A 25,655-nucleotide genomic window follows, 5' to 3' on the forward strand; every position below is an offset into this window, starting at 1 on the left:
CACCCCCCCCCCCTTTTGCCCTGGGTTAGCACCCCCCCTTTCGAAAATTCCTGCATCCGCCCATGACAATTAAATATGGATGCTAAGCGGGAAGACAGCTGACGTAAACAAGGATGTCTACATAAATACAGATAATGTACATGTGCTCTTTGTATATCACACTTTGTGATGTGAGTTGATGATATAAATCAGTATAAACGACATGAGAGTCCGTTTAGCATCCTAAGCTTGCACTTATATACATATTAGGTCACTGTAAGAAAACATAAACATTTTGTATAAGGCTGAGAAACTGGGGAAGGGCGATGTTCTATCGATCACGTCCCAAGTTTTGCGCCGAATACAAAAAAGTTTATATTATTCTGACATTGATCTAATGTTTTTATACTGCAACTTTAATCAATACATTGATAGCTATTTAAAATGTAAAACTAGTTTCAAACTTATTTTCATCCTTTAAGGAACCTAGCTTTGATTGTAGAAAAGTTCTTCGTGAAGAAATTTATATTGCTGTATTTCTATATTTAGGACATTAACACAGCAACTTGGAGTATAACACAATTTATTGTTTAATATCAATATTTGCCCAATTTTGTTCCGAGTTCTCAAAGCTCCTCCCATTCGTGCTATACGTAACATTCAAGGAACAACTCTATAAGGGCCTCTCTAATTCTTTGGTAAAATCGTATACGTGCCTAGCATACCAGCTGACATATGTAATCCTAAATGACAATGAACAAACCACGTGCCTGGATTATCTGCAAACATTTCTACAGTTTCGTATGAACCTGGAACAACACCAACTACATCATCCCGAAAAGATAACGCGGAAGTTTTGATAAAAGTTTGTTCATGAAAATGATTTGAATGTGCACCTAGGAAGGAACCGAATGAGTAAGTATACCATGCTATTGTATCTCCTTCTATCATGTCTAGGTTCGGTATGTTAGAAAAAATGAATCCATTAATACTAAACTTATTATTAGATTGCTGGAAAATAGAGTCACCCCGGTTGGTTCTGTTCGGAGCTCTCTCTTGTACATTTTCGTCAAAGTAATGGTTGTTAGCTTCATTGAAGATAACAAAAGCCAACGCAAATTCTCTGTTTGTTTTGTCAATTCTGTTGCCATAAATATCCAAAACATCCCTTTTACAAATAAGTAGTGGTCCAATCAGACCGGTGGCAATATCCTTATTAGGGTAAACAGGCGAATTGTATGTATATCCAACACAGTTAGGCTCATTTCTACCAGGACCGGATCGTTCTGGAACTCGCCAGCTGTAAACTTTCACATCTCCTGGTTTTACACCATTTCTTAAGTGTTTAGACATTTCATTATCTAGTGGTAGATTCTTCAAGTATATAGAATTATCAAAAGAAGCCATATTTTTAAAAACTACTTCAATGACTTCTCCAACTGCTGCCTTAATGAATGGTCCAAGTATTCCAAGATGCTTATCTTTTTCTGTACGCTTTACCTGTCTTGAGAATGTTCCATCATATAATTCCCTATATACAGTCTTTTTATACTGTGTACCAATGAACATGTCATTATTACGAACATAAAGATTCCCTGGCCTAAAATTAAAACGTCATGTAAAAGTACAAATTAAATACTTGATGAATAATCAAAATTAAAATAAATCGCACACTGAATAGATCCAAAGTTAATAAAGCGCTGATACGTCCATGTATGATTGTTTCTCGGTACATAGTCATCATGTATCTAATTAACATTATGTTTCTTTAAAATTTGTAACCAAAACCGATCAGTTAATACACATGTTATATTATAAATAATAGGTAAACTTTCTCGACATCTTTAAATATAAATAACTAATTAATTTAATGCATATGGAAAGCTTTTTTTAATCAATTAATTATTTCCAATAGACCGATGATATCACCTAACTTACGTGTTTGGATCCCTGAGATCCCCCATTGTCACAATATTTATTTTTCTTGGTGCATAATCCCAGATAACATCCACCGCTGCTATATAATATTTGCGAATCATAGTTTTCCTAAGGACAGATACAGGCACAGACAGGGATCGAGACACGGACATGGGGCGATAACACGTGTATACACTATATTTGGTTATCATACCGTCTATCTGAGATCCTAACTGACCAGCATGTAGAAGCCAATCCCCTATTAATATAAAGAAATCAAAAATCCAACCAGTCCAAAAATAATTTAAGCTTTGAAACAAGACTTATCATTTGGTGAGCAGGACTAAACTTATAGTTGCGGTCGAATCAAAACCATTGGAAGAAACAATAAAACTGATTTGGTTGTAAGCCTTAATCATAGTCACCGACCTGCAACATATCGGCGACTAATTAGGTTGTTGTTGCTTAGTTTTGGAAATATGGAAACGATATTATATTCTTCTAGATCGTATGTAGATTTAGACAAAAATCCAACAAAAGGTTTCACGAATAAATATTTTTTTCTAAATTCTGGCATCAATACAATTTGGTATTTAGAAAGTCCATTAAAATGTGTGATGAGAGTTAAAGATTGATAACATTGATAGCCTTCACAAAAGATTAACAATGATTTGAAACATCAACAAAAAGAGTTTGTCCGAGAGTATAGAAATTACTTTAGACAATGGCAAAATAACTCAATAAACAGGAATAACAGAATGTCACAGATCGCTAATGTTAAGATTAGTTAAAAAGATAAATAACACTTTGCATGTTTATACATTTGTGTCGCTCGAAACATTTCAATGGATCATATTTTATCGAGAATGACCGAACCTAAGATTTAGGAAATAGAAATATTATTAGCAAAACAAATCGTGCATACTTCAGATTCAAAAGCAAATAAAATAATCAATATATATATATGTGATAAGTAATTATTTTAAAATGGCGTGAATATCAACTAAAACTAATAGATTCGCACCGTGATGGGAATATATAGTCTGACGGTGGTTCTCACTTAAAGAGCAGGACATGTTGATCATTCCGATGAGTCTGGTTGTACCAGGGTACACAGTGCTCAATCTTTTTATTTTATATGAAGTGGTTTGTTGAATCATTATTTTCCGAAGTTTTTCTAATGATTATCTTCTAAAAAAAGAAAATTTCAAATTACCTGGATTATCTGGAATCATCAAAACAGTCTGACTAGTGCCTGGGAAAACAGTCACGTGGTCAACCATTCGACCATCATATTTGACATTATTTTCTTCAAACACTGGATTATGGTAATCAAATGTTTCACCAAAACCAAGAACATGCCAAGATACTCGGTCTCCTATACACATGTCAAAACCGCCAATGTTACCGAAAACTCGACCGTTAATGGCTGTCACAAAATATACATGCATGATGTTAAAAGTGTGCATCATTAGAAAGCATCATGGCCTTGGGGTGTTCAAGTTATCACATATTTTTTGGCCAATATAATAATCACTTATTCATTTAACATTTTTTTTCAACAAGATAATCTAAAATAATCAGTGGGAGACTACTATCTTATAATCAAAATATGATGAAATATTTAGTCTGGTCATCAAATAATTACTATAAAAACTGTCGAGTAATCATAAATGAGGCCCATACGAGAGACATACACACGTGCAATGTTGATTGTATATATATTTGTAGATTAAGCTAGATGGATAGAACAGACATAATGTTTGGAATTTAGGGGCAAAATAATTTTAGAAAGTAACATGTTACTGAGGAACAACGAATTAACATGATAAACTGCAAATATAGACAATGTTCAAAGTTATGATGTCCTCGTGGATGCTGTCTCATTACCGTTTTCCCATACTGTCGTATGTGTAAGAAGCAGTAAGACACATATTTGGTTTGGTGATACTAGATCTTCATTTGCTTATAAGTTTTTTGACACATTTTTAGCATTAGATGTTTGATTGAATGAAATACTCATCACAAATGCCAAGATACCACAAATGCTTAAATACCCTAAAACGCTAAGAAACCACAAACAATGCTATATTGCGTAATAAATTATAATCCTGGTACCTTTGATAACTATAAACACTACTAGGTCGATGCCACTGCTGATGGACGTTTCGTCCCCGAGGGTATAACCAGCCCAGTAGTCCACACTTCGGTGTTAACATGAATATCAATTATATGGTCATTTGTTTTAAATTTACTGTTTGCAAAAGTCTGAATTATTAGAAATACTAAGTATTTTTTTTATTCCATGCATATATAAGTACTTAGCACAACATTTGTAATATTGGATCCTCAATGCTCTTCAACTTAATAACTGTTTGGGTTTTTAACAATTCTGATCTGAGCGTCACTGGTGAGTTTTATGTAGACGAAACGCGCGTCTGGCGTAATAAATTATAAGTCTGGTACGTTCAATAACTACTATTCCATCTGCTCTAATGTACCAGTCAGCATTGTCAAGGCTTTAGTATTAATTAATGAAAGTGGTGCCATCTATCATATGTTTAACAACAGGATATATACCTCTTAAAGTGTTTACATCTCTCAACATTGCATTTTCCTGGTCAACCATTTTACCATTCGTCATGGCCAAAGATATACTTTGATTGAAGTACCAACTATTTTGTTCAAACCAATTCATCATCATTAGGAAAAATTCTTTGTTTACACCATGATTTAAACCAAATATCAAAATTGAATTGACAAATCGTGCGATTAAGAACACTGACGGGGAATTTGTGACCGCATTCCCTGTAAATTCGACTCAGGCGATAAATAACAATGGCAGGGAATTTGTTTCCACATTCATTCCCTGTAAAATCGACTCAGACGGTTAAGAACACGTACAGTAAAAAATATCATACATAGGAAGTTGGTAAAAAAAAGTAAAATCACAAAAATACTAAACTCCGAGGAAAATCCAATCGGAAAGTCCATAATCACATGGCACAATCAAATGACAAAACACATCAAAAACGAATGGAAATAAACTGTCATATTCCTGACTAGGTACAGGCATTCTCAAATGTAGAAAATGGTGGTTTGAACCTGGTTTTATAGTGCTGGATCTCTCCCTTTGATAACAGTCTGAAAAAATTTCCATTATAATTACAATGATGCGAGAAATAAACAGACATACTTTTTGGAATTTTGGGTCCTCAATGCTCTTCAACTTTGTAATTATTTGGCTTTTTGAACTATTTTGATCTGAGCGTCACTGATGAGTCTTATGTAGACGAAACGCGCGTCTGGCGTATGAAATTATAATCCTGGTACTTTTGATAACTATTTACACCACAGGGTCGATGCCACTGTTGGTGGACGTTTCTTCCATGAGGGTATCACCAGCCCAGTAGTCAGCACTTCGGTGTTGACATGAATATCAATTATATGGTCATTTTTATAAATTTTCTGTTTACAAAACTTTGATTTTTTCGAAAAACTAAGGATTTTCTTACCCCAGGAGTAGATTACCTTAGCCGTATTTGGCACAACTTTTTGGAATTTTGGGTCCTCAATGCTCTTCAACTTTGTAATTATTTGGCTTTTTGAACTATTTTGATCTGAGCGTCACTGATGAGTCTTATGTAGACGAAACGCGCGTCTGGCGTATGAAATTATAATCCTGGTACCTTTGATAACTATTTACACCACTGGGTCGATGCCACTGCTGGTGGACGTTTCGTCCCCGAGGGTATCACCAGCCCAGTAGTCAGCACTTCGGTGTTGACATGAATATCAATTATATGGTCATTTTTTTTAAATTTTCTGTTTACAAAACTTTGATTTTTTCGAAAAACTAAGGATTTTCTTACCCCAGGAGTAGATTACCTTAGCCGTATTTGGCACAACTTTTTGGAATTTTGGGTCCTCAATGCTCTTCAACTTTGTAATTATTTGGCTTTTTGAACTATTTTGATCTGAGCGTCACTGATGAGTCTTATGTAGACGAAACGCGCGTCTGGCGTATGAAATTATAATCCTGGTACTTTTGATAACTATAAGAAATAAAATAGTCAAAATACGGGTACAGCAGTCAACATCGCGTAACAATTTTAAAAGGAACAATTTAACAGAACTCAAAGGTGTCTAATTGCTCATTATGTAAAAAAAATAGTTCTATAGATGTTGTCTTGTTATTACTGCTGGCGGATAAAAGAAATATAAAACACTTACAGGAAATTATGAACTGACATCCTCTGTGAAAGAAGACATAAAACACTAGCAGTGAATTATGAGTACACATCGTCTGTGAAAGGTTGCTAAAGAGATATACACAATGACAAGACATTATGAGCCCACATTCCCTGTTAAAGGTGGCTTTTGAAACATAATCACTGACAAGGATTTATGAGACTACACTCTGTGAAAGGTGGTTCAGGTGATGTAAACAAAAATACAAGGAATTATAAGCCTATATCCCATGTGACAGGTGGCTCAGGAGTTATAATAAACACAGACAAGGAATTATGAGCCTATATTCCCTGCAAAGGTGGCTCATGAGATATTAGACACTGATAGGAAATAATGAGCCAATATCCTCTGTGAAGGTCGTTCAGAGGATATTATAAACCGACAGGGAAATATGAGCCCACATCCTATGTGGAAGGTGGCTCAGGAGTTATAAAACAGTGAAAGTGAATTATGAGCAAACACCCTTTGTAAAGGTGGCTTAGGGGGCAAAATACACTGAAAGGGAAATATGAGCCTATATCCCTTGTGAAGTTTGGAACTGCATATATAAAAGGGCTCATACTATCTTTGACAGGTGGCCCAGGAGATATACTAGCAACACAAAGTGTTTTACCTGCCTTCCTTTAGCGTTTAAAGAGCCTGGTTTACAAATAAGGAGTGGGCCGATCAAACCGGAGTACTGTTCCCTAGCATAATCAACAAATGATTGATACGTTTCTGTCACACATTGTGGATCTTCCTTTGTTGGTCCATAATCCCATGGTACATTAAAGATATAGCGACGTTGTTGTCCAGGCATTGCAGCAGGCAGCTCTGGAGACTCTACTGCCTGAAAGATAAACGATTGATACATCGTATAATGACGACTGAATAATCGTAAAGTGTCAATTCTGTTCAAAACTGAATACCTTATATCATAACATTAATTGATTCAGACTAGTGGCCTTCTGGTCCACCACATTGTTGGATGCGTTGTCGGCCTGTACAAGCACCAGCCGGTTTGAAAGTACCCGAAATGTTTTTCTTATTGTAGCAATAGGTGCTTTAGGTACTCAGACGGACTCACTTTAAATGCATACTCAAGTAGATGTGGTACGATTGCCAATAGGACCAAAATTACATAGAAATGAACAGCTATAGGTCACCGTACGGCCCTCAGCAATGAGTTAACCCCATACATGTATCGCGATGAATTTATCAACAAGATATGATAAGCAAGACTTAACAGTTATAGTTATCATCGTTTATTGTAATGTAACTTACTGTTTCTTTCGTTTTTATAAAATGCTCCTTCGTTATCTTTAGTGAATGCAAGACCAAATGGATCAAAGGAGTAAGGCCGGCTTGCATTATTCAAAAGTATAATTTCTAGCATTTCCCCAACTTCAACTCTAACTGGAGGTCCAAGTATCCCCAAATGTTTCTCGTCTTTACGGCGCCTTTTTCGTCTTTGAAATGTTCCGTCTGTATACTCAATGTAAACTGCTTTAACAAAACTACCTCCAACAGCTCCATCACTTGTAAAGAATCGTTCCTCTATCCTAGATATATTTAATAGTTTTGATATTTAGATTTCGATAGAGTCGACAAGATCGATATTTATTCAAGAATCGGATGTTTTCTCTTATTATTCTAAAACGTAATATGTAGATGATATGTGCATGAAGGTGAAGGACGCCTCCGGGTGCGGGAATTGCTCGCTTCATTGAAGACCTATTGGTGACCTTCTGCTGTTGTTTTTTTCTATGGTCGGGTTGTTGACTCTTTGACACATTCCCCATTTCCATTATCAATTTTATGATTAACGCTTACACACCCTATAAACAGCATTCAAATCATTGTATATATGCTACAATGTAGTCATAAAACCATGAGTTTTATCAGGCGTTTGGATTGATTTCTCTTGCACTGTTGTGACCTTGTAATGACAAACATGAGCAGTGATGATTGGTGCATATAAGTGAGGAACAGGGATGATGATAAAGACTGGTGTAAAGAACCTTTATTAGATATTCACAATTTCTGTACTTAGTACTGAACATATGATATACACCATTAAACATAAAAAGGCAACACTCTTCACTAGTTAAGCTAACCTTGATCTTTCAGTTGAACCTTTACCAACTCTCGCCAACACCTTTCCAGACGGTCTGTAGTCCGATACAACTTCCTCTACAGCTATGTAATAACGACGTGTTCTTCTTATTAAAGCTGGTGGTAGTAGTCCTGGTCTGGGCATCACATTTACAAAAGCTGCCATTCCATCTATAAATTTGATAGATGCTTTTGCGATGTTTTGTTAAATGTTTGTTTGTTTTGAGATTATGACACAGTGATGAATGCTGTACCTATATTTTGACTACTTTACCTATTATGTCTGTTTTGTTCACGATTCGTTGTAAATTTGATGCGGCTGTCATACAAGTGAGAGGTTTAGCGCTATAAAACCAGGTTCAATCCACCATTTTCTACATTTGAAAATGCCTGTACCAAATCAGGAATATGACAGTTGTTGTCCATTAGTTTGATGTGTTGAATCATTTGATTTTGCCATTTGATTAGGGACTTTCCATTTTGAATTTTCCTCGGAGTTCAGTATTTTTGAGATTTTGCTTTTTGAAATATATCAGATACTGCTATTTTATTTATTTATTTATGTGACTGTTGCCTTCTGTGTTCATCCAGATATTCATATGACTCACGATTAAAATGGTGATTGACTTTACAAAATATCATCCATCTACCAGGGTTTCTGGCTGTCATGTATAACCCTTCAAACGATGCTATACCAAATACTACAGCATGTGTTCTGAAAAGGCACAAGATATCAGGAAGTAAAAAACAAGTTTAAGCCAACGAAGGATAAACCCTGCAATAACTATTGGAAATAAAACAGGAAAAAAGAAAGACGTAAGACATGTTATTACGAACAATACCTCAGGGAACGTTTATAGTGTTATAATACAGTGTCTATACTGCATGAGAAAGTTTAGTAGTGAATGATACATTGAGAAAACGTCTTCAAATGGTCTAATCAAGTGGAAGTAAATGATGCTATAAAGAGGCAGTTGGAACCTCGAAGAATCTATTATGTTGAAAACGATGTGTGAAAAAAAGAACAAACATAATAGGTAAAAATGTCAAACATATTGGTAACTATTAAGAGCAATTCTCTGTAATCACCAAAATATTTCGGCACGCACTAAAATATATTTGTTTTAAACTTTATTAGTTCAATAGAGCCACATGAGCTTAATAAAAAATATTACTACACTTAGCCTCTTATGTTTACCGTTTCCATGGTAACAGGACTTAAAGTGGCAAAAAAGGGAGAAAATGAGGTGTTTACAAATTATGATCAATTATGACTTATAAAAAGAAAATAATATAAATATTCAGACATTTATAACTTTTTTCAGTTTAAATAAAACAAATGAAAATTGTATTCAGCAGTAAAATTTCTTTAAAAAAATCTATTTAGCTTAAATAGGGTAAACAGTGCAATAAAAGGGGGATTTTAGAGCCTATTTTGATCAGGTGTTGTAAAAAAAAATGCAGCCATTTCTTATATTGTTGATTATAAGAATAGAGAGAATGAATTCAGGTTAAACAAGAAAATAAAAAAAATCAGTGGGCAACTTGACTGTGTTGAAATAAATTGACCCTGAAAAGTCGAGTTGTCCTGTATTTACCTAATCAAATTACCTCCCTTTGCGGAGTTCTCTTGTAGAGAAACACATTAAAAACAGGAGGGAAAATGTAAACAAATGCAGACAACAAGGTTATTTTACGATTTTTTTCCAATGTTTTATATATTAAAGCATAATGGGAAATGGATAATTTTTTCACAGTGATGTTAGCCTACACTTTTATATATGATTAAGTTGGTATGATGTGCTCATATTATGAAAATATTGTCTGAACAAAGGAACTATGTCTGTAGACAGTGTATAAAAAGACTTTGCTTGCCGTAACTAACTTTTTTAGCGTATTTATTCATACATGTAGAATCTATAATATTCGATTTATAAAATGAGTGGCTTCAAAGATTTCCTACGCAATTGTGACAAGTGCAGTGATGACAGGTATTTTTGAAACCGCTTTCATTTGAAAGAGACATGCATAATTTTTTGTCAAAATTTTCTTTACTTGAATCTGACATCCCTTTCCATTGTACACCACAACTGAGGACTTGTGATATTCATAGCAATGTTATCATCCAAAACTTACAAGAAATATAGATGGAATAATTGTTGTGTGCCTTCAGTAATTGCTGCAATAGCTGGGGATCGACATGTTGCACCCAAGATGTTTCAAAGACTTGTTACAAAGACACAGACATTTTCATTCCTATTGGAACAAGTAAGTAGATAATATTTACCTAATAATTTGTTTCTGTAAAAAAGATACAGTGATCATAAATGCGCTTATAAGACCAAAAAGTAAACAAATGTAGCTGTCAGGTACCCCTCCAAAAATAAAAAATAAAACACAAAAATAAACCACAAAAACACAAAAAAACAAAAAAACAAACCTAAGAGTTTATCTACCATTTGGCCTTATTATCATGAATGATATCCCTTTTTTTAAATTATTAAACATAAAATAATGTGAAGTTGTTTTAATCTTGTTTTTGAGAGAGAAAAAAAATAACATAAATGCTGTTTTATGTCTCCATTCCTTTACAATATTTGTAAGGTTTTGTACATGATATTCACATCATTTCATGCAAGTCCTTATGAAATACAAAATGTTGCGGCAAGAATGCTGCAAAATTGTGACTTAAAAGCCGCAATCTGATGAGGGTTATCAGAACATTGATGGCGTTGTAGTGCTGAAAGATGCCGTTACTGACATCATTCTGGCTACAATGAAGTGCTATTTCAATCCATTACAAAACGCCTGCCACAAAGCAAACATATAATTTTCTCATTTATCATTCTAAATATACTAAAATGATGCCAGAATAAGCCCATTAATGATTTCACCATATGTTGCTTGAGCTTATGATTTGAGTGAGGAATTGGGTGTTCAATTATTGTGAAGACTTGTATGTAAATGTATATTGGCATGATTTAAGTAAATATTAATGTATTAAAGTTCAATCTCTCATGTAGTTAAATCAATGAAATTGTCCTATCCTGATATACCTGAAGAGCATTTTCAAAAAGTTGTAATATCTCCAGGGACGAACTATCATGTAATAGGGCGAGTTGGTACCTTATGATATATTAGTCGTCGTTTCCCTTCCATTTCTTAATTTAACCGTCACTAAATTTTGAAGTGCATGCAGAAAGAAGTTTGGTCAATTGTGTCTTTGTTACCCTCTATAGTCAGCTTGAAAGTGTTATTTGTTTGAAAAAAAATGTAGCATAATCACGAGTTTAGATTGCTTATTAGACAAAACACATCACCTTTTACTGATGTGAGGGGGCTCCTGTTGGGATCATGGAAATTATGTTGGTGTTATTGAAGGTATGATCAGGTATGGATGTTGCATGTTGACAGTTCATGAGTTACACATTTTAACTTTCCTTTCTTTTAATGTGGGAATGTTCAGTTCATTACATTATTTTGTACATATACAGGAATAACCTCTAATAGAACTTTACTTTTTGTAACAGAAAAAGTTATTATAATAACCCTGAGTGCACAACAAATTCATTATGCAATTAAAGGAGTTAAAACCTTTTATCATGGAATACTGACCACTATACGTATGTACCTTAGACATTACTTGACCTTAGTCACTGAGCATCATAGCTGTAATGTCGCCACAACTATATGTGCCAGAAGGATTTATACGGGCGGACGACCTTCTTTTATTCATGTTTACTTGAGATAGATTTTTAAATTTATGTTTTTATGTACATACAAGTAAAATAGTAAATAGTTCTGATAGTTATACACAGAATGAGATCAATACACAGCGGATGTTAATAATACATTGTACATTAGTTTTCTGTATTGGCCATATCATTGGTCCAAGACATTCCGTATTGGCTGGAGGCAAAGCCGCAGGCTTATATAGCTGGCCGAGGACCAATAACAAGGCAAATACAAAAATACACGTAATAGTATCTTTATTGATTAACTACAGCGTTACAATATATTTTCATATATAAAGATATTAAAATATTTTTACTTTGAAGTGGAACTATCCAAATCTCGGTTTCTTTTTATAAGATACAATATCTAATAATTTGCTGCTGTTTCTATGTGTCTTCGGCATTTTCTCGTCTGGTGTTTTTTCTACCCTTTCCAGTCACTATAAAGTCCGTCTCTTTCAACGGTTCCGATATAACTGAATGTAACGAAACTATATACAGAATAGGATAACCTTCGGGAAACACCAGTAACGGTTCGACAAAAAAATTTATGAATTTGGGTCCTCAATGCTCTTTAACTCCGTTCTTTATTTGACTTTTTTTTTTAATTTGTTCGGATTTGGGCGTCACTGATGAGTCTTGTGTAGACGAAACGCGCGTCTGTCGTTTAGTTTTGTTATTTGATTTTGCCATGTGATTATGGACTTTCCGTATTGATTTTCCTCTGAGTTCAGTATTTTTGTGATTTTACTTTTAAGACAAAAATTTAACCTTAGTATCTATGATGAGTTTATTTTCTGGCACAGTTGAAGTTAAAAACACTATAGAAAGTCAAAAATACTTTTAAATCCCATCAAACTAGAGATAAAGGATACTACAGATACAGTTATGTCGGCTTCATATCTTGACTTACATCTAGAAATTGACAATGAGGGTTGGTTGAAAACAAAACTTTACGACAAAAGAGATGATTTCAGCTTTCCAATTGTGAACTTTCAATTTCTAAGTAGCAACATTCCAGCAGCGCCTGCATACGGGGTATATACCTCCCAATTAATACGATAATCCCGTGCTTGCATTTCCTATCATGATTTTCTTGATAGAGGGTTGCTGCTTACAAGGAAGCTATTTAACCAAGAGTTCCAAATGGTGAAGTTGAAATCATCCCTTCGTAAATTTTACGGACGCCATCACGAGTTGGTTGACCGTTATGGAATAACCGTTTCACAAATGATATCGGATATGTTCCTTACGTCGTAACTACAATCCCCTTCCCTTTCATGAATGTGAACTACCGAATTAGACTATTTACCGGATTTGTAATCACATTAGCAACACGATCTGCTTAACCTTCCGGAGCACCTGAGATCACTCCTAGTTTTTGGTGGGGTTCGTGTTGTTTATTCTTTAATTTTCTATGTTGTGTCATGTGTACTATAATTGTTTTTTTGTTTTTTTTTAAATTTTAGCCATGGCTTTGTTAGTTTGTTTTAGATTTATGAGTTTGACTCCCTTTGGTATCTTTCGTCCCTCTTTCAAGGGGACGTATTTTGGCGGTTCCGACACAGTGAGCCTAAGGATAAGGAGCCTTTGAAGTTAACAGCACTAAATAAAGGTTATCGATCCTCCTAGGGATTGTCTTATATCGGTTCAGCACATTGGAAGTTTATTAAACGTAAGGCAATTAATACTTAAAGAGAACATGCTTTAGCAGTTTCATCACAGTGGACGTTAATTAAACACTGTAGAAATGCAATTGTTACACTTATAAAAGATCTTGTAGTGGATCCAAAACTGTGGAAGTTGAAATCACCATTGATACACAGTGAACGTCTCCTAGCGGTTCTGACATAATAGACATAGTATGTCTTCAAAATCAAGTAATCATATATATTTAGATATGGCGTGTCATGATAAACAAGTCAATATATTATATTTATCGCACCGCGGGTAATTATCATTTTTTGATTGGTTTAAAGCCATCACGTGGTGACCCCCTATTGATCTGTAGTTTTTTTTTAATTTCATAGGGGTTCTGGAAGTCACATAAGCAGCAGAAGAAGTCCAGCAAACGATACATTTGTTATTGGGTTAACTACTGACCCCTACGCACAATAGAGTGTGGATAAAGTCCATAGGGTATTCAGCCTCCGGCCTCACACCCTATGGATTTTACTAACACTCTATGGATCTGTAAGGGGTCAGCAGCGAACCATATAACTGATAATATCTAGATATGACATGTAATGATTGAAAAGTCAATAAATTTATCTTATCTCCTTAACATTTCTTGAAACCATTGTTTTTATGATATTTATGGACTGCATTTCAAGACTTTACCATAAATGTATAAACATTAATCTCGATATACCATCTTTTAATAATACAATGCATTCGAGTTAAAATGATTAAATAATCAAACAGTTTCACATTTCTATTTCCCTTAAGGATGTGACAATTATAAGTTTTTGCTTGACGATGCAAACGACAACAGAACTCGCCTCCGCTTTCTCACTTTAATGTTACTTAAATGACGGATCATAAGCAAACTACGAAACCAATATGTGTTACAAATGTAACTCTTTTTTTTCCGAATTAATCAATCATTACTACCTGCCGATTATTTATTTCAATCAGCGAAAAACAGAAATTAAATTCATTACAAATCATCTTATTAAAATATCATGACGGTTACCACGTGTCATCCATATTAATCTAACTTAGAAACATATGATGTTATTCTGTTATTTAAAACTTACCGAATACATTAACGTGTCCCCAATAAAGGCCGCATTTTTCTCGTTGAAAAGTTGTCGACATCTTTGTGGATTTAGACATAGATTTAAGCTCTCGTCTATCAACCAACTGTTAGTTTCATTGACTGTGTCAGCATACAGAACAAACTCTCTATCCACATCCTTCCTGGAGTTATCTGGATTCAATGTTCCTGTCAAATATTTGTTATATGTTAATGCTTACCTAGAGTTATCTGGATTCAATATTCCTGTCATGTATATGTCATGTGTGTATGTTTACCTAGAGTTATCGGGATCTTATGTTTCTGTCATGTATATGTCATGAGTAAATGTTTACCTTGAATTATCGGGATCTAATGTTCCTGTTATGTGTATGTCATGAGTAAATGTTTACTTAGAGTTATCGGGATCTTATGTTCCTGTCATGTATATGTCATGTGTTAATGTTTACCTACAGTTATCGGGATCTTATGTTCCTGTCATGTATATGTCATGTGTTTATGTTTACCTACAGTAATCGGGATCTAATGTTCCTGTTATGTGTATGTCATGTGTTAATGTTTACCTAGAGCTATCTGGATTTAATATTCCTGTCATGTATATGTCATGTGTTAATGTTTACCTACATTTATCGGATCTAATGTTACTGTCATGTATATGTCATGTGTTAATGTTTACCTAGAGTTATCTGGATTCAATATTCCTGTCATGTATATGTCATGTGTTAATGTTTACCTACAGTTATCGGATCTAATGTTCCTGTCGTGTATATGTCATTTGTTAATGTTTACCTACAGTTATCGGGATCTAATGTTCCTGTTATGTGTATGTCATGTGTTAATGTTTACCTAGAGCTATCTGGATTTAATATTCCTGTCATGTATATGTTATGTGTGAATGTTTATCTAGAGTTATCGGGATCTTATGTTACTGTCATGTATATGTCATGTGTTTATGTTTACCTAGAGTTATATCGATCTAATTTTGCTGTCATGAATATGTCATGTGCTTATGTTTACCTAGAGTTATCGGGATCTAATGTTCCTGTGATATATATGTTATGTGTTAATTTTTACCTACAGTTATCGGGATATAATGTTCCTTTGATGTATTTGTCATGTGTTAATATTTACCTAGAGTTATATGGATCTAATGGTCCTTTAATGTATTTGTCATGTGTTAATGACTTAGAGTTATCTTGATCGAATTTTGCTGTCATGATTATGTCATCTGATAATGTGCCGAGAGTAATTTGAGTTCAATGTTCCTGTCATGTATATGTCATGTGTTAATGTTCTGAGAGTAATCTGGATTTAATGTTCCTGTCATGTATATGTCATGTGTTAATTCTTACCTAGAGTTATCGGGATTTAATGTTACTGTCATGTATACGTCATGTGTTCATATTTACCTAGAATTATCGGGATCTAATGTTCCTTTTACGTATATGTCATGTGTTAATGTTTTATGGTATAATTATGAAAATCATACCATAGATAGCTATAGTATAACTTCCGGTTATTGATATTTTTTCTTGTTGCATTCCCATAGGTTACATTGTACAGCTATAGGTTAATAATTCTTATTTTATTAAAAACCACAATAATAAAATGTAGAATGGAAATTGGGAATGTATCAAAGAGACAACAACCCGACCATAGAAAAAACAACAGCGGAAGGTCACCAACAGGTCTTCAATGTAACGAGAAATTCTCGCACCCGGAGGTGTCCTTCAGCTGGCCCCTAAACAAATATATAGTAGTTCAGTGATAATGAACGCCATACTAATTTCCAAATTGAACACAAGAAACTAAGATTAAAATAATACAAAACTAACAATGACTAGAGTCTCCTGACTTGGGACAGGCGCAAAAATGCGGCGGGGTTAAACATGTTTATGAGATCTCAACCCTCCCCCTATACCTCTAGCCAATGTAGAAAAGTAAATGCATAACAATACGCACATTTAAAATTAAATTCAAGAGAAGTCCGAGTCTGATGTCAGAAGATGTAACCAAAGTAAATAATGTACTAGAAAATATACCAAAGATATTATTTAAATGCTGGATTTTTTTATCGACTATATATTTGGTGAGTTTTGAAGATTGATATTTCAACAAACAGTCGGTATTCTAATGGGATCTTATTGTGCACCCTAACTGGCCGATTAGTTTTGTTCTCGTATAAAGCAGAATTCATTCACAACCTTTAAAGACAAAAAAAGAAATGCACCTTGCGAAATTCATAAAAAAATCAGATATATTGATGATTTCCTATCAATGAGTCCATGTTTCAACCAATATAAAATATCATATATCCAAGTGAACTTGAAATTAGGTATACTTCTGATACTAGAAGGACTGCTTCATACCTTGATCTTTCCCTCCATATTGACACAGATGGACGACTTCACATAACCATATATGGCAAACTTCTCTATTATCGATTTCCAATTTCTCAGCTGTAATTTACCTTTTGGCCCATCGTATGTTTTGTACAAATCGTAGTGGATACGTTATATTTTTGCATATTGACACTATATAGACTTCATATACAGGAGTGTGCTCCTAACGCAGAAACTGCTCAAACAAAGTTATGAGGAGGTAAGATTAACCAGATGCTTCGCAGGGCGTAGCTTTATACGACCGCAGAGGTTGAACCCTGAACGGTTGGGGCAAGTATGGACACAACATTCAAGCTGGATTCAGCTCTAAATTTGGATTGTGATTAAATAGTTGACACATCATATGTTTCTGACACAGAATGAATGTGTTCTAATGAACTTAAATTTTTTGTTTTCTCTTAGAGCAATTCACTATGCTGTTCAATATTAATCCTCTCAAAATAATGTTTGAAGAAATTTTCTTTTTATTTATGAAATTTCAAATGAGAAAAATTGAACCCAATTTTTTAATCACATCCCCCTTTCCCTTATTCCAAAACTAATCTCAATTAAAATATTCTAATGGAGTTTGCAACAATAACTACTCATTTAAATACATCATAAAATAAACTGTAAATAAAATGTAAAAAAACTGCTTGTTATCACTGAATGGTAAAGATTATTTAAATTTATCAGTTGGTAGTAAAAAGTGAATATACATTGTATATTGTATATAACAAAGATTTAAGTTGATTCTGGACAAATAAAGATAACTCCAATTAAAAAAAATTCTTGCAATAAGATATTTCTTGCTTACTATTTTGGACAAAGAAAGATAACTCTAATTAAAAAAAAATTTGCTATTTCACAATATTGTGAAATTAGATATTTCTTGCCATTGCACAATACTGTGCAATTGAAAAGACTTGCTATTCCACAATACTTAATATAATAATTTTAGATCCTGATTTGGACCAACTTGAAAACTGGGCCCATATTCAAAAATCTAAGTACATGTTTAGATTCAGCATATCAAAGAGGCCCAAGAATTTAATTTTTGTTAAATCAAACTTATTTTAATTTTGGACTCTTTGGACCTTAATGTAGGCCAATTTGAAAACGGGACCAAAAATGAAGAATCTACATACACAGTTAGATTTGGCATATCAAAGAACCCCATTTATTCAATTTTTGATGAAATCAAAAAAGTTTAATTTTGGACCCCGATTTGGGCCAACTTGAAAACTGGGCCAATAATAAAAAATCTAAGTTCATTTTTAGATTCAGCATATCAAAGAACCCCAAGGATTCAATTTTTGTTAAAATCAAACTAAGTTTAATTTTGAACCCTTTGGACCTTAATGTAGACCAATTTGAAAACGGGACCAAAAGTTAAGAATCTACATACACAGTTAGATTCGGCATATTAAAGAACCCCAATTATTCAATTTTGATGAAATCAAACAAAGTTTAATTTTGGACCCTTTGGGCCCCTTTTTCCTAAACTGTTGGGACCAAAACTCCCAAAATCAATACCAACTTTCCTTTTATGGTCATAAACCTTGTGTTTAAATTTCATAGATTTCTATTTACTTATACTAACGTTATGGTGCGAAAACCAAGAAAAATGCTTATTTTGGTCCCTTTTTGGCCCCTTATTCCTAAACTGTTTGGACCTAAACTCCCAAAATCAATACCAATCTTCCTTTTGTGGTCATAAACATTAAGTTTAAATTTCATTGATTTCTATTTACCTAAACTAAAGTTATTGTGCGAAAACCCAGAATAATGCTTATTTGGGCCCTTTTCTGGCCCCTAATTCCTAAACTGTTAAAACCAAAACTCCCAAAATCAATCCCAACCTTTCTTTTGTGGTCATCAACCTTGTGTCGAAATTTCATAGATTTCTATTAACTTAAACTAAAGTTATAGTGCGAAAACCAAGAAAATGCTTATTTGGGCCCTTTTTGGCCCCTAATTCCTAAAATGTTGGGACCAAAACTCCCAAAATCAATACCAACCTTCCTTTTATGGTCATTAACCCTGTGTTAAAATTTCATAGATTTCTATTCACTTTTACTAAAGTTAGAGTGCGAAAACTAAAAGTATTCGGACGACGACGACGACGACGACGACGACGACGACGACGCCAACGTGATAGCAATATACGACGAAATTTTTTCAAAATTTGCGGTCGTATAAAAACAATATAGGCAACAAGATATTCGATAAAATTATGAATGAAGGACAAATGGTGCAGTTTATTCTGGACTCATCATCTGAAAAGATCAAGGAAATAGTTAACATCAAACATCAAAATATCAGAGACATTGAGAATATCACAAAAATGACACTCCGTAGATTGTATGGACACCATCACGAATTTGTTGATCCATACGATGTGTCAGTGTCTCAACTAACTAAGGACAGGTTGATCATGTTTTAGATTGTGATTTACCATTTACGTCGTCTAATCGTTTAATTACCAAACATAACCTTTTCCCGAAAATGAGTGTGATTTGCATTGCCATAAGACGTAACACGGTACTTGTAATCTGTAATATTGTAACTTTCATTCATTCATAAACATTTATAGAGTTCAGAGTTCACGCACGTGTTGTGTTGATGGACATAGCAGATAAGGTCGCGTCTTATTGCTTGATGTATTTGTGTTGATTACTTAGCTCAAGCATTATATTAAAGAATGTTAATCAGTACACATGGCTTGTCTCTAACTTAATATATATAGGCTACCAACGTTACATTATCCACCATTACTGTATTTGTAATTCTGATCGGATATTGCTAAATGTCGTATACTACAAACGATAAGACAATTAACAATACAAAAATTCTACCTTTGTTATTTTCTATTTGGTTTAAAAGTAAAGATAATAAATCACCTAGTTCATTTCTAAGATTTTAGTTTTAGTTTTACTATATGCCTTAGTTAGAAATTTCCTGATCTTGAATAAATGCGTTTTATACATTTACCTGTGATGTTACTTTTGTTCCGTTGTTCCAGTCGTGTGATCGACAGTTCATGGTTCTTTTGTGCTGTTTTATGTGCTGTTTTATGTGCTGTCCAATGTAGTTTTACGTGTTCGTTTTTATTCTGTGGTTAGCAGTCGAAATGAACTATTGTGTTGTTTTTTTGTGTATTTCTCTGTCCTAAATGTTGTTATATTTATCTGTACGGTATTCCGGTCCTATAATGATTTCATTTTAGTGTTATATTCAACATTGCCATAAACGTGCGAGGTTTGGCTAGCCACAAAACCAGGTTGAATCAAATATTTTTCAAATGTCAGGAAATGGTAGTTGTTTGTTCCCCTCCGTGTTTCGTTACTTTCCTCTTGAAGTAATTCATTCCCCTTCGGTTTTAGTTTGTAATCCGGATTTTTTTTTGTCTCAATCGACTTATGACTTTCAAACAGTGGTATACTACGGTTGTCCTTAGGTATGTAGCCACTAATTTTATATACTAAATTATTACCACTAAATATTACTTAGTGCAATTGTTTGAGTTTACAGTTTTCATCATAAGTTTTTATTCTAGCTATCTTTAGATTTATTCTTTAATTTATTTTGTAAATTCTGTTGTAAACGAGAGTTTTAAAGAGATCAAATTATTCAAGTCCTTGTTATTATTAACTTTATCTAAAAGGCCTGGGTTGAGTGAAATATTCTTGGCAAATGTATATCAACAATATGTATTATGCCAAGTTCTGCGCTAATGTAGTCAGGGGATAATTAGTAATAATTCATTTAAAAAAAGATGCAAACGAACTATTGAATACAACGTGCATCATTCACAATAACTTTTTGTATGCCGGTGACTAAAAAAATAATAATAATTATTTAAATGATTCTTTGATTTGTTTTCAAATGCTTGTCCAAATTTCTAACGTATCTTTAATTTTTTTGTAATACACAAGACTCTCACCAAGAAAAAATAAAAAAAAATGAGAAAAAAAAATGAGAAAAAAATAAATTACAAAACGAATTAATAAAAAACGTGTAATGTCAATATTAAAGAAAACATAAGTTACCAGTACCTGTAAATGTAAATGAAATATACAACCCTGATTAATTTCAACAGGAACAGAATAAGTTAAAAACACCAGCCTATGTTTGATGACCCCAATAAATGGCTAACATCTCAAAAGTGAATATCCAATCAATGGTAATCATTAGATACTGACCATTCAAGAGGGTAGGTATAGTTAACGACGTAATACACAACGGATACCCCTATTAGTCTTTTCTAAATTTGCACTTTTCTAAAAAATATGCAGAAACTATATTTGTTTTAAATAAAAAAATACTTGGTATGTGTAAATTTTGAACCTGTTCTGTACTATACGAAAAATAATTTAAAAAGGTGAAATGTCCATTCTAAAAAAAATGAGTTACTTGTACAGTTAAATATAAATGAAATATACAACACTGATTAATTTCAACAGGAACATAATAAGCAACAAACTTAAGTAACCTCAAGTTTCCAAAATATTTCGTAGAAACCCATAATACAACAATAATGGTGCTCTGAAATACCCAAGATATAGGTTTTTGACTAGAAATGTTAAACTGCAATGAAATGTAGGATTGATTACCTACAAATGTCAAATTCAAGGGAATATTTCTTCCCGACATATTTTTGTATGCATTCGGATAAGACTTACTATTTTTTGGTGGTTTCACACATTAAGAAGATGTCACAGGTTATATTGTTTTAAACTTAATATTAGTAATTATACAAATATGATGCAAGAAGCAAACTATTGCAATGTGTACAAGTATTATTAGTAACAAAAAATCACGACAAGCTGTGTACTAGTATTATTCGTAATACAAAATCACGATGCGCTTTTAAAAAAAACCCAAAAGAATCGAAAATGTTTGTTCTTCATCTCAAAGTAAATGTGGTACACACAACAAAAGCAAAAGCAAGTACATTATATGGTACTTGTGCTGTATGTGAAATACTAACCAGACATACATTTACTTGCTGACATCAATATTACTTATTTTATATACAGATAATTACTTGCTGGCATGAATATTCCTTATCATATATGAATGCATTACCTATGCTTGATGACATCTAGATTCCTTGATATGAATTCATTCATTTGCTAATATCGAACTATCATTATAGACAATCTTACCAGGTTTACAAATCAATACGATCCCTACCAGCCCAGTATCAATGTCTTTGGTTGATCTGACATGGGGATGGTAGCCAACAGGAACACAGTTCTCGTCATCTTTGGTTGGAGCAAACAAATTTAGCATGGACCATCTGTATGTATACGTCTCTCCGGGTGGTACAGAATCATCTAACTTATCTCTACCGGAAGTGCCATCCATATACAACGATCCTATTTAACACATGAATATTAAAACTTTATTCAATGATGAAATACTGTAGAATGTATGTACATCTGTTAATATCAAACTTTAGCTATGCTAGGCAGTTTTATCGAAGAGGTCAAGATCTTCAGGTTAATGAAGTGATTCAGATACCTGTGGTAATTGTACATGCTGTCATTATTGTTTATGATATTCCCGTATTCTTGTCTTTCATTGTTTTGCTTTGTTCTTCATGTTCTTTGTATATATGACTTTTTATGTTTCTTTGTTACATATATATGACGTGACTCTGTACTTATACATCTCTTCATTGTGTCACTGTACTTTGGGTTATTGTGTATTATTGTCTTTAATTTGCCTGGTCTATTTTTACATTTATGCCTTTTATTTTGTTTTGTTCAAGCATCGCTGTCAATATAATGGAATTTGATGCGACTGCAATACAAATGAGAGGTTAAGCTAGCAATTAAACTTGGTCCAAACCACCATTTTCTACATAAGAAAATGTATGTAACACGTGAGGTTAAGACAGTTGTTATCCATTCGTATAATGTGTTTGAGCTTTAGATTTTTAAATTTCATTAGGGAATTTTCGTTTTGAATTTTCCTTTGTGAGGAAACTATAGTATGTACACTAAGGTCAGGCATAGATTACCTTAGCTGTATTTAGCAACACTTTTCGGAATTTTGGATTTCAATGCTCTTCAACTTTGTACTTTATTTGGCTTTTTTAAAACCTTTTTTGATTCGAGCGTCACTGATGAGTCTTTTGTAGACGAAACGCGCGTCTGGCGTAAATATAAATTTTAGTCCTGGTATCTATGATGAGTTTATTTAGTGAACATTTAGAAGTAAACTTTGTTTTAACATATTATGTGTTTGATGTAAACAGATAAAGTACCTTCGCTGTCTTTAAAATATTGTACACCATGAGGATGCAGTCCATAAGGCCTTGTTGCTAAGTTCCTGAAGTGAACATACAATACATCACCAATTTCTCCTTTTATTGTAGGTCCAACATAACCCATCCATGGTTCTGGTTTTATTTCCCTTGTGAAGGAAACATCAGTGAACTGTTTTAACATCACTTTCTTATGAACACTACCTATCCTGTCCTCTGTCGTTTGTATAAGTCTATCTGATATACTGAATGAAAAATTAAAGGTGTCAACATATATCTAACATAACAAAAACAATATGCACGAGTCCTTATCTGATATACGAAATAAATAAACAAACGGGACAGCAATATCTTTACATTGCAGACACAGTATGCCTGAGTTTTTCTGATATACCGAATAAATAAATAAACGTGTCAACAATATCTACTATTGCAGAAACTAAACATACATTCTTTTTTGAACATGCCATATGTAACAAATATAAACTGTTAGCTGCCTCTTTACAAGCAAAAACAGATTGTGTTGATATCATGGAGAGGACAGTGTCACAGAAATTAAAGGTGGCACGGTAGTATTTGCTTTCCAGAATTTAGGTTGCTCTTTTGTGTACCCTACTTAGGTAAATGTATCTAAACAGTGTGATAGGACAAAAAATACAGTATCAACTGAACATACTTTCCCAAACTGAGTGATGAATCAGGTGTAGAAAAATATGAAATAATTTTATATACAGATGAAAATGAATTTTTGAGATTTTTTTTAAATTTTGCATTCACTGCACCATAAAAGACCTAAAAGTACTAGTGGCCTTAGGATTTTAAAAATAGCAAAAAAAGTAAACGGTCATGGTACATATCCAAATTCATTTCTGAATGGTAAAATGAAAGTACTTCAGTTAACATCGAATGTAGAATTTTTTGCAGTGTTAGAAAGTGGTGTAAATTCTAAAAAGGCTATCATTATCCCTTATGGCCAGGAAATACTACCGTGCCACCTAAACGCTTATACGCAGTACAATAAAAACGGTGATACAAGAAATTGACCCGGTTCAATTTGTTCCGAATAATTATGAAAACGTATAGTAAACATCAAAAGGGAAACATAATAATCTAAATATAATGACAACTTCAGTATGTACACTAAAGAGATTTAACCTGCCTAACTGACTGAAGATAAAGCTAATACTAACAAGGAACACTGCCCTTTCCTGGATTTGATATTTATATTTTTAATGGGAAGCTTAATAAACAAATGTGTGATAAATGTTTTCATTTCCTTTTGTTAATGATCAATTGTTTTAGATGGCGAAGTTTCCTTGTCAGATTTATTCTAAAAGCAGTCAACCTAAAATATGAAATCATTTATTGGTTTATATTGGAAGGAGAAATAAGCATGTAGTTTAGTATTGTTCCATTTATTCATTCATAACTGCCACTGTTACAATATTGTCGGGTTGAAACAGTTCAAAAACAATATTAAAACTCTGATCAATTGAAGGTGTTTCCACCAGTAAGGATAAATTGTAAATGAAAAAAATTGTAGAATTTGATATTAAATGTCAGTTTCAGCGTCAAATGACAGCTTATTGCACGCAGATTCCAAAAATATAAGGATTTTATACAAAAAGATATAAAAAAGGTGATGATTTCAAACTTCCGGTTTAAAAGATGTTACTTCCGGTATTATTTGACAGTTAACATGACACTGATTCCAAAAATGTATATACTTTTAAATTGATTTACAGCTACTTTCGGCTTACAAGAGGTCACTGCCGGGTTGGTTTACCAAGGTCCCATTGCTTGCAATATAATGCAAAAAGTCCCGTGGCTTTATCATGTATACTTATGAAGTAAAGGCAAAGGTCAAAATCTAGAACGTTAAATTAACATATGACCTTGAGCTCAATTTCAAGGTCAGAGATCAAGGACATCTAATCAAACGACTATAGGCCTCTACCTTATACTATTAATGAGGTATTTAAGCATACGACTGATACTGGATATAAAAGGGGGCAAAATTCGCATCAAATATCTACGTACCCTTTCGACTAAAATTTGTGTCTTACGACATGTCGCTAATAACAATTGTGTGAAAATATTTTGTCCATATCTTTTGATATATGACTTTTGAATATAAGAGATCACAAGCAAAAACATGACCTTGACCTCATTTTAAATTTTTTGGACCAAGGATCTCAAATCAAAAGACCCTAGGCATCTATCACGTATGGTTTTCCAGTTGAAAGTACATTTCACTTATATCA

General features: G+C 33.4%; 1 protein-coding gene across 1 annotated transcript; it reads right to left on the minus strand.

Moving 5' to 3' along the window:
* Positions 1-666: 666 nt before the first annotated feature.
* Positions 667-25,462, minus strand: LOC134714387 (ferroxidase HEPHL1-like). The gene is made up of 14 exons (XM_063575629.1): positions 25,458-25,462; positions 23,392-23,636; positions 22,286-22,498; positions 14,735-14,922; positions 10,529-10,542; positions 8,850-8,956; positions 8,244-8,412; positions 7,411-7,688; positions 6,761-6,972; positions 6,130-6,152; positions 4,477-4,571; positions 3,113-3,325; positions 1,918-2,155; positions 667-1,579 (listed from the first exon to the last, which is right to left on the minus strand). Exons 1-14 carry the CDS (start codon positions 25,460-25,462, stop codon positions 667-669), a joined length of 2,913 nt encoding a protein of 970 aa, XP_063431699.1.
* Positions 25,463-25,655: the final 193 nt, after the last annotated feature.

Source organism: Mytilus trossulus, chromosome 4 (assembly GCF_036588685.1).
Source record: "Mytilus trossulus isolate FHL-02 chromosome 4, PNRI_Mtr1.1.1.hap1, whole genome shotgun sequence".
Lineage (NCBI taxonomy): Eukaryota > Metazoa > Mollusca > Bivalvia > Mytilida > Mytilidae > Mytilus > Mytilus trossulus.

What these genes read in the sequence shown, in the direction of transcription:
- LOC134714387 (XM_063575629.1), bottom strand. An exon ending in TTATAAAAACGAAAGAAACA is followed by an intron (nt 6,973 to 7,410) that starts GTAAGTTACATT and finishes TCTTTCAGGCAG; the next exon opens with TAGAGTCTCCAGAGCTGCCT. An exon ending in TAAACGCTAAAGGAAGGCAG is followed by an intron (nt 6,153 to 6,760) that starts GTAAAACACTTT and finishes CTTCTTTCACAG; the next exon opens with AGGATGTCAGTTCATAATTT.